The sequence below is a fragment of the Sceloporus undulatus genome, chromosome 8, assembly GCF_019175285.1.
Source record: "Sceloporus undulatus isolate JIND9_A2432 ecotype Alabama chromosome 8, SceUnd_v1.1, whole genome shotgun sequence".
Taxonomy (NCBI): Eukaryota; Metazoa; Chordata; class Lepidosauria; order Squamata; family Phrynosomatidae; genus Sceloporus; species Sceloporus undulatus.
Window position 1 is genome coordinate 21,636,935 of NC_056529.1, and position 10,708 is coordinate 21,647,642.

At 44.8% G+C, this 10,708-nt stretch overlaps 1 protein-coding gene across 1 annotated transcript in view; it reads left to right on the forward strand.

The window, feature by feature from the left end:
- ANKRD11 (ankyrin repeat domain 11) overlaps window positions 1-10,708 on the forward strand; it is a 163,078-nt gene that overhangs the window by 136,983 nt on the left and 15,387 nt on the right. The window contains 5 exon segments of the mRNA XM_042438040.1: window positions 5,530-5,700; window positions 6,143-6,346; window positions 7,675-7,817; window positions 8,530-8,677; window positions 10,500-10,708. Of these exon segments, the coding sequence (XP_042293974.1) occupies window positions 5,530-5,700; window positions 6,143-6,346; window positions 7,675-7,817; window positions 8,530-8,677; window positions 10,500-10,708 (875 nt within the window).

Here is a 10,708-nt window from a genome sequence, read left to right on the forward strand (position 1 = left end):
TAATAATAATAATAATAATAATAATAATAATAATAATAATAATAATAATAATGAATAAAATACAATATATATTATTGTATAATATACATTGTATATGTATGTAATACTGTATTATTACATATTAAAAATACAGTCAGCAGCCTTCTGCTCTGACCAGACATGTTTACCATAAATAAGAAGGGCTTTGCTGGCAAAAAGAGAGCAGAAGGGAGTTCCTTAACCGGGGAATATCCACCAAGGAGGCCCTTTCCCATGCCCTGTGTCCAAGCAAAACTGTGAAGGTGGTGAGTGAGAGAGAAAACCCTTCCCCAAAGATCATAAGACTCAGCCCAGGTCATATGGAGAGATGTGGGTTTCCAGATAATACAATTTGTCCTAAGTGGCTGAGTTGCATTCCTGTTTCTCTTTGCCATGTAAGCACACTGAGACTCCAATTTAGTGTCAGTTAGTTTCAGCTTGAGGCTCCTTTCTTAGCCACCAGCATTGACCAGTTTGAGACCTGCTTACATTGGCTCTGTTTGCACATAAGGCTTTGCATTGTGTTGACAGAAGAGCCTCCGTGAACCTGAGCAAAGCATTAGGTGCATGTGCTGCTCCCTCTTCAGTGGAGTTTACATTTAAACCTCCAAAGAATCTCAGCTTAGCATTACGTTTGACCCAGGAGTTTGGGTTAAAACCGTGGTTGCACAAACCGGCTTTTGACCCCATGTTTGAAGCTGAGTTCTTTGAAACCAAGATCTCTGATTTAAAACCATGGAACCGAGGTGTTTTGAATTTGTTTGTTTAAATAATGCTTATCCAACAGAGTTGCTCCTCTACATGAGGGGAAGAGAAGAGGAGTGTGTGAACCCATCACTTAATCTGGGTTCATTGATATCCATGGTCCACTGCATTAACCATGATGGTGGCATTAGATCTCACCTTGTTTGGGTTTGAAGTTAGGGGAAGGGACTCCTTCTCTATCTGCACTGTGGAGATTTGACAAATTCTTATACTGTAGGACTCCAGTTTTGTTCTGTTTTTAAAAGCCAGATACCTTGAGATAGCAATCCAGGGGTTTCCTGCTCATAGGAGCAGCATTCTTCCAGCCCTACTCTGACGTCAAAAATCCTTAATGGTTACCTCCTGCTGACAGACACAGACTTGTTAGGCTGGACAAATTGTTAGAGGCAAGGAAGCCTCCTTGGTTGGAAGCAGTGCATTTCTAAATCTTAAGAGTGCAGTAGCAAAGATTTAAAAATGTTTTCTGTTAAGTCAGCATGATCAGTTAAATAATTGCATTTCTTCTTAACTTGCAGAACGCATTTCCTAGGCAAAAATGTTATGCTTTTTTTTCCGTTCCAAAAAAGAGCACCTCTGAAGGACCATAGCAGCTGCTTGGATTTGAGAATGGCTGTCTGTGTATCTGTGTACTTCATTTGGGCTTCTCGGGGCCATGTCTGCCTGCCTTTTCTCTGAACGATGGCTAATGGGGCTCAAAGTGGTCCAATGCTGATGTCGGACAAAACCTTCTGGCACAGAGAGCCGTTGCTTTAGCTAATGCTTATGTCACTCACCTCCTAAGCCACTCAAAACAAGTTGGCACCAATGTGTCTGGTGTAAGAACAGTGCGGCGTTTGATGTGGTTGTATGGGGTCCCGTCCCCCCCCCCCCTTGAGCCTTAAATCATGGTTTGTGTTAAAACTGTCTCCATTAGGGCATGCTCAGAGGGCTTCTTTTACTCCTCTGCTGCCTCGTTCCCTGAGGCTCTTCTGACATATTCTGGTGTTACTAAAGCATATTTAGGCTTGTCAGGGCTAGGCTTTTATTCTGCCTGGCATGAAAAAAGTATTAGGAGGAAAAGCTCCATGGAAAACAGTAATGTTTGCAAGTGGATCATGTGATGTGTGTAACAATGACTGTGCCTCTTTTTTCACAAACCATGAGGAATGGAGACACATATGTTTTCTTAAATTTATGAGTCACACTGTACAATTCCTCTTTGCTGACTTGAGAATAAGATCATGGATGTTGCTGGAGGTCTACCTAGGTTTGTGATTAAATAAATCTGTGGCTTATCCTGCAACGGTCAGTCCATAATCAATGTATTTTAGGATGCAAAGGGATCTTGGAAATGGAGAGAAAGAAGGTTGTAGCATAAGCTTTCACAGACTGAGACAGATGTATGGAGTGAAGGGCAGAGCCTGTGCACAGACATTTATACTCGTGAGTGAGCAGGTAGGGATGTGTGTGTGAATAGTAGCAGAAATGCAAAACTTGTGGGGATGATGATGATGATGAAGTGACAAGTTCAGTTTTAAAGACGGTCATTGGCAATTAAATAAATAAAATAAATTGGGAGGAGAGATATTGCCTAAAGCAAGATGAGCAGATAAACTACACGAATGATGGAGGGAATTCTTGGAATGTAGTATGATGCTGGCTGGGAACCAGAAGGGAGTTGTGATAAAATGAGGTGTTAACTAGAATTATAGAGTTGGAGGAGACCTCAAGGGCCATCCAGTCCAACCCTATTCTGCCATACAGGAACTCACAAACAAAGCATCCCTGACAGACAGCCATCCAGCCTCTGTTTAAAGACCTCCAAAGTAATGTGCTCCAATGTCAAACAGCTCTTACTGTCAGGATGTTCCTCCTAATGTTGAGGTGGAATCTCTTTTCCTGGAGCTAGCATCCATTGCTCCATGTCCTCTTCTCTGCAGCAGCAGAAAGCAAGCTTGCTCCCTCCTCAATATAATAATAATAATAATAGGATTTATTTATATGCTGCCCAATCACTGGGAATCCGGGAGGTTTACAACAGAGGAGATAATAGATGGTTCCCTGCTCTCAGGCTTACAATCTAAAAAGACACAACACAAAAAGAGAAGGGGATCAGGTCCAGCATTCTTCTTTCCCTCTGAGGCCTGGACCAAGGCAGATGGACTGGAGGGGGGACTCTTTTTCTTAATTGAAGCCGGGCCCGATGGCGTTGGGCCTGTCCTTTCACTCCCTCTAAGGCCAGAAGATGACAGTTGGAAGGAGGGAGGGGAGGGCTCTTCCTCTTCAGGCCCAGTGGTGTTGGGCCTGTCCTTTCACCTCCTCAATATGACATCCCTTCAAATACTTAAAGAGGGCTATCATAGCACCTCTTAATCGTCTCTTCTCCAGGCTAAACATACCCAGCTCCCTAAGTCTCTCCTCATAAGGCATGGTTTCTGGACCCTTCACCATTTTGGTCGCCCTCCTTTGGACATGCTCCAGCTTCTCAACATGCTAATATGTATAGTGTGTATATAATATGTATAGTGTGCCAGAAAACCATTGTCTCTGTTCAGTCCACTGTCAAATGTACTGGAGTTTGCAGATATATCCCAGTTCTCCTGCTTCTTTCCTGTTGCCCTTTGAAGTGTTGTTATTGAAGAACTGCTGTTCTGAGGTCTCAGATGGAAAGACTGAAGTGTTCTCCAACTGGTTTTTATATATTCCCATTCATAAAGTCTGATTTATGTCCATTTATCCTCTGGCTTAGAGACTGTCCTGTTTGCCCACTGTAGAGCACTGAAGGGCATTGCTGACAGAGGATGGCACATATTACACTAGACTGAGAATGAGCAAGCAAAAGTTCCTCTAATATTGTGGGTTACGTGACTAGGTCCTGACATTAGATGACATTTCCCAAGTCGAAGTGTGGGCAGAGTTGGCATGTGGGTTTGTGGCAAGAGTTTGGGCCCATCCACGTTGTGTGTCCTTCTCTAAATAAGTAACTATTTGAGATTTGGAGGCTGTCTGTAGACAAGTAAAAGCCAGCCACCAAAATCCTTTTTAGAATGCTAGGCTACAGCTTTCTTGTTTTTGAATGCACATTGTTTTAGTTATTTTGTCCTAATTTATACTGTGAGCTGCTTTGAATCCCATTTTAGGAGGGAAAGTGGAGTGTAAATTCAATAAATAAATATGCACACTCAGAGAGGAATCAACCTGAAAATGCTTCTGTGCATTTTACAATTACAGTTCATTTTTAAACCCTTGATGCAGTAAGCACAAAACCTTTGCTGAATCTGGCAACCGTGTGGGATGTTGCAGCTACAGACTTAAATGACCAGAAAGAGCAGCAGTGTATTAACTTGCATTTTTAGTGTTTGCTATAACAAGTTAGCACCTGAACAAGGGGCTGAACCTGAAATGGGCACATTAATTTTCAGGGGCTATGGAAAAACATAACGGTTCTGGAGAGGAAGAAATTAGAAAGCTGCTGAAGAGAGGGAAATCTAATCCAGCTCCCCACTGGAATCTACAAGGAGCCAGAGGAGGAGGAGGCTTAGGAAAGAAAATGGGGCAGCAAATCACTTTGTCAGGTCTTGCAATGGGGCAAGGGAGAGGGCTGGAGGTTAGTCATCCATCCACTCCTGAAGGCTGCTACTGCCGTGGGGCTCCTGAAGATGTTGGCAATGTCATGGGTCTGAGAGAAGGTCGCCTTGTAGGCTAATGAAGTTTCCCATTCCTCCAAGTCAGGGTCACAATATAGAATGCACCCCGCTTAAAACAGAAAGTGGGGCAGGTGAGCAGCCATTTTGCTCCTGGACAAGGAGCACCTCTTCGAGTTCAGTTGGTCAAAGCGGAAGCTCCTCAGTGCCAGAAGCCTTTTCTCCCCAGAATGAACTAGTGACACAACTAGCCCTTTGCTCTTGAACGGGAAACAAGGCAACTATGTGTGTATGTTGGTTTTGTCTTATTGTAATGCCGCAGCTCTGTATGCAGAAGGAGCAGCTGTGTATTCTTTATCTCAAGAGCAGCTGAACTGCCAAACTGTCTGGAGCATACCTGTGTGGTTTATTAACTCCTGCTGTGAGACTGATGCAACCCTTAAAATAGGGTGGCCTGAACAGTGTAGGGAAGGAGTGTTTTGGAAGCCAGATGCCAAGCAGGATTGACACCACAAACGACGGGGCGCAGGAGTAACACACGCACACAGCCCTCCCAGTTTTGGAGCAGCACAACCTCATTTTAACCTGTCAGTAAGCCCTACCAGAAAGAACACACCTTTCCAGCCCAGTGCAAGGGAGAGCTTACCTGTATGCTTTTCCTGGCTGTTTCAAAAGAAGATGAAAATGCACTGATATGAGTAGACCTCAAGGCCTCGCCATCCAGCCTTAATGCTTGGACTTTTTCATTTCTTTTGCCATGCCCTATTTTTTGTATCACCTGATCTGATGAAGAATCAGGCTGGCATCTGTGGCATTTTGGTTGGTCCTAATAAAGGCTTTCCTTAGCTGTGAATTTTGTTACTTTATTCATGTTGTAGCCTCTCTTGAGCAATATTTTTAACAGTGGAAAGAGGGGTATACTTTTTTTTTAAAGCCTAAAACTTTTACTGTGGAGAGTCTTAAAAGAATCGTCTCAAGAGATAAAGCTCAAAATCTGTTTCCCACTCTACTGTGGGGCTGGGGCAAACTCTGCAGAAGAAGCCTTTGTTAATAAATGTGCTTGGAAAGAGTTCATTTCAGTTGCAAAAATGATTCCATTTTGTCCTGTGTCTTGATTTCACAGAAAAGCAGGGTCCTGAGCGGAAGAGGATTAAAAAAGAGCCTGCAACTCGGAAGCCCAGCCTCCTCTTTGGCATGGGGCTTTCAGGAATCCGGGCAGGTTATCCACTGTCTGAGCGCCAGCAGGTTGCCCTTCTTATGCAGATGACAGCGGAGGAGTCAGCAAACAGTCCAGGTGTGTAAGCAAGACCATATGTGTTTATTAATGTCACACTAGGCCTTGTTGTCCTCCCTAGAGCTTAGCTGCTGCAAAAGTCTGCTTGGTGTGCCATCAGTTTCCCCAGGTTTGTATCCTTGCAGCTGGTGAACAGAGACTTCTCTTCCTCCCTTGGTAGATCCTGGGCTCCTTCTTTCTGGAGAGGAGCCCCAGCTGCTTTCTACCGTCTTTGCTTAATCACAGTCTTCCAATAATGTCTCCATTGTGCGTGCAAAGGCATTCCTTTGCTTCAGAAGATTAACTCCCCCTCTCCCTCCTCCATTCCCCAGAAGCAGTCACCTCTGCTGGAAGGCAGGAGAGTAACTGTATGGCAAGAGCTCCCTCTAAAGGCTTTGGGGCTTGGGGTTTGAAGTGAGCTCCTCCTTCATATGTGCTTTCCCTCCTTCCTTCCTGCCAGCAGTAGATACAACACCAAAGCATCCCTCTCAGTCTACAGTTTGTCAGAAGGGAACTCCTAATTCTGCCTCCAAAACCAAAGATAAAGTAAACAAGCGAAATGAGCGTGGAGAGACCCGGCTGCACCGGGCGGCTATTCGTGGGGATGCCAGACGTATCAAAGAACTCATTATCGAGGGTGCGGATGTCAACGTGAAAGACTTCGCAGGTAACCACTCTGAAAATGAAAGCAGGCGGTGGAGAGAGAAGGGTCAGATTTGTTCCTTGGCTGGGCATTTATAGGAAACACGTTGGCGCCTGCCTGATTACGTTTGCCAGATTGACCTGGATTAGACGTTTCAGGGGAGTGTGCAGGCAGATAGTTTGGGTGGATTGGAAGGCAGTCATCCAGCTCGGGGATATTTTTTGCAGCTAGTTAGCCCTGCAATATCACATTTCTTTTAAATGGGATGCTGGTATTGGAAGATTTAATAGGCTATCCATTGCATTGACTCTGGGAGTCTGCATCTATTTACAAAAAACCAAAAAAAAAAAAAACCAAATTCAAGTTGGTTATATATTCTTAATTGTAATAGTCCACTTACCCATATTACTTTAACTCTTGGTATTGTCTACTGTTACATTTTCTCCCTTTCCCATTTTTTCCACTTATCAGCTAGATGTTTGCCCCTTCTCTGGCCTGCCTTCAGCCACTGAGGTATGTTAGCTTACTGACATACCTCAGTAAACCTGAAGTTTAGGGCTTTCCATTTCTCTAGACTAGGCCTCCAGATTTGGTTAGACTGCGCTAACATTATTACTTACTATTGGCTGTGCTGTCTACAAGGCTGGTGACAGTTGCAGTGTGGCAAAACTGGAGGGCCCTACACTTCCTGCCCATGCACTGGGTAGTCCCAATTCATTTCTTTCATAGTTCTGTTAACCTCCCTTTGTCATGAATTTAACAGGCATTTCACCATCTTCACTGGAAGTTAGGTTTTTCTCATAATGGTTGTATTCAGAAGCTACCAGATAGTTATTGGAAATTGTCCTAACATCACCCTGAAGAGCTGTAGTTGAGTGCGTCTCAACTACATGTGCATTTAGCATTGTCCCCTGATCAAGATAAGTTCCAGTTGCAAGTCACAATGTTAGACATACCTTTTCTTCATTCATTACTTAAGAGGCTGGAAGCAGTGCGGAGGGAGAGGAGTCCAGCAGTGAGGTTCTTGCAGCATCTCAAAGAAACAGCCTGCCTTTTTTCCTGGCAATTTCAAGTTCACCCCCCCCCCCCCCCATATCCCGGTTATTTAACTCCTGTACTTATTTCTAATGGTGGAGATGGGTGTATACATGGATGAGCTAAATACCACACAAAAGTAGATAAGCTTCTGTGATCTGAAACTAACACAAGGCTTAGAAATGGTTCTGCAGGCAAACCACCGCATTGCTGCCCAGTGCCATCAACTGAAGCCCTGCTGGGTGAAATGGTTACTGATTTGAAGTATGCCATCTATGTCATATGTGTATGTGCTTTCTTTGTGTATGCCTTTGCAGGCTGGACAGCTTTGCACGAGGCATGCAACCGGGGTTATTATGACGTTGCAAAGCAGTTGCTTGCTGCAGGTGCTGAGGTCAACACCAAGGGCTTGGATGATGACACTCCACTGCATGACGCAGCCAGCAATGGGCACTACAAGGTCAGTTGTGGCTGGGTTTGAAGAGTTGAATATTATATGGGCATAAACCATCTTCTCTTGTTTTTAACACTCTTAGGTTGGCTTTGCCACCCTCCCAGTTGCTGCTCTTCAGCTGTCTTGCTGTTGAGAATTCTGCTCACTCTGCCCTCCTACTATTGGAAACTTACAACTGAGGATCACTACATCTCCTCCCCATCTTCCCTAATTTCTTCCATTAATACAAATATCAGCTGGTGTCTTGTTGCCATCCTGATGTGTCACAGTGTTCTTGTGTTTAGGTATCTGGCGTGTAGCTACCTTGTTAAGTTTTGGAGAACAAGACAGATGAAGTGGGTAAGGTGACACCGTATTTAAGGATAACACATTCCCTTATTAGACCAGTGGTGCTTCTTGCCTAGTTTGCCTAAAATAACTGGCAGTGGCCCACAGTCACTACATGATCCCTTTGCAATGAAGGAGGAGGCAGCAGCAGAGGATTCACTGAAGTGCCTTGCACCTGAAGGTTGTGGGTTCCCTTTTTCTGAGCAGCAGACCATGTACCACTCATCATTGGTTGGGCCAGGCTTTGAGCTACATTATGGCCAGCTAATGGTGAGTTGGTTTGACAGCTTTCTCAAGTCTTCAGGATAAATTTAGATCTCTCCTCCTTTGGCTAGAATTGCAGAAAAACACATGACTGATGCTGCTTACTGAGGATTTTGTTTTTGTCTAGGTGGTGAAATTGTTGTTACATTATGGAGGAAATCCTCATCAGCTCAACAGGAGGGGAGAGACGCCATTAAAAGTAGCAAATTCCCCTACAATGGTGAACCTGCTCCTGGGAAAGGCCACCTATCCTTCCAGTGAAGAGAGCTCCACAGGTAAGAGGTGAAGGAGTGGCAGAAGTCTGTGGCGTGGAAGACTAGTAGTTACCTGAATAATATGGAGATATAAATAGACATGACACAGCGTACGAGGGCTTGCTGTTTGGATGAATCACGTTTAATCAACTGGAGTCCAAATTACAGGGCACAAACACACCTCCCCAAATGGCAAACCCAGCAGTGATGGCTCTCTGCTGCTGAGCATGAATACAAAAGGAACATGCCCCCGAAGCACATCTGCTCAAGTGCATGAGAGACCATGCTTTTGGCCTCGTGGCCCTCTCCACCCGTGGAGCCTTTAATAATGACCTCCCCCCTGGGGAGAGTTGCACTTTCACCCTGTCATTGTGTGGTCACAACAGCCCCTTTTGAGAAATCAGACACAGCATTAAGCACTGCAGTAAAGGCTACAAGAAGTACTCTAGGTTAATATGAAACTCTCCACATTTAGTTCTTCATGCTACAGTTAGCAGAGCAGAGGGAGACCTTGATGGCTTCCCACCACTTTGTCTGGGTCAGGACCTAATTTTGGTTATAATCTTTTGCCAGAATTGATCTGTGATGCTGAGCCATCACACTCTCCCTCCCCCATGCCAGAGATACGGTCAGTCAGATAACAGGACAACTGTGAAAGGAGAGTTGCAGGGATGGGGTTGTTTGATATTTTATGCTTCCAGTGTACCTTTCTGAACTGTGAAGTTTTAGAAGTAACACAGCAGTTACATACGTGATGATGGGAGGACCAAGAAGGTTAATATTAATGGAATAAGACACCTGTGTAAAGTGCATCTGCACTGAGCTGGCACCTATTTCCCTGCCCACAAAATGCCAGTGAAGAAGTGCTTTTTCAGCTTGCTGTCCCAGCCATTTGCTGTCCTCTTTCACAGTCAGCACCATCTGTGCCATTCTGGAGCATCACAGTACACTGTGTGGGTAGATTTGGGACCCAAAAGGGAGGGGATGGCAATATAAACAAATGCAGTAGGGGAGCTGAAAAGGGACTTTGGATAGTACTGCTGTGTAGGCATCTCCACTACTCCCTTCCTCAAATTGCTTGTCAAAGGAAGAGTTGTCTTATTTTGCCCAGCATTGGATAAGTGATCCTACAAGAGGGGAGCTGAGGGAGAAATTTGGAAGCAGGGAGCTATTGCAAAGGAACATTGAGGTAACTGTGTGATCTAGATAGCCACGTTCAACCAGGTTTCACCTGTGCCACGCAGGGCTTGCGTGTGTGCACCCTTGAACAAGTGATGGTTCTCCTAGCGTTCACCCTTCATGTGTAATAGAGGGATAAGCAATGTGCCCCTACTTTACAGGAAGCCCTTTCAAATACACTATAAAGGTGCAGAAACATTGGAGCCTTACCTTCCTTTTAGAGAGATTGAGCATGACCAGTGCTCGTGTAGCCTTTGTGTGCATGTGTGTCTTTTTAAGCACTTAAGCCAAGGGAGACAGATACGCTGTTTATCTAATAATAGATTGGCACTGCCAATGTGTGGCAGTGCTGCAACCTCTGGACACAGTCCCCTTTGAAACAAATGAACTTTACACACAGCAACAGCTCTTACTGGATTTGCACCCTTTCTGCCCAGATGCTCCAAATGGATTCTCGCCATTGACTCCCTGCGCGGCTTTGGCCTTTTATCCCAGAGGACCTCTCAGAACACCGTGTAGGTAGAGCAGCCACAGCTATGATTTGCACATGGAAGATAGATTATCCATTCAGGTATTGTGAGCAGGTTTCTGTGGAGAATAATGCTAGCTCAAGGTGAAAGTAGTGACCGTACCTCACCTTTGCTTTGTGCTCTTGTTTTCCCAGAGAGCTCAGAAGAGGAAGATGCTCCTTCGTTTGCACCATCCAGCTCCATTGATGGCAATAACACAGACTCTGAGTTCGAGAAAGGCCTGAAACACAAGGCCAAAAACCAGGAGCCTCCCAAAGCCATCACACCGGTCAAGGATGAGTACGAGTTTGATGAGGATGACGAGCAGGACAGGGTCCCGCCGGTTGATGATAAACATCTACTC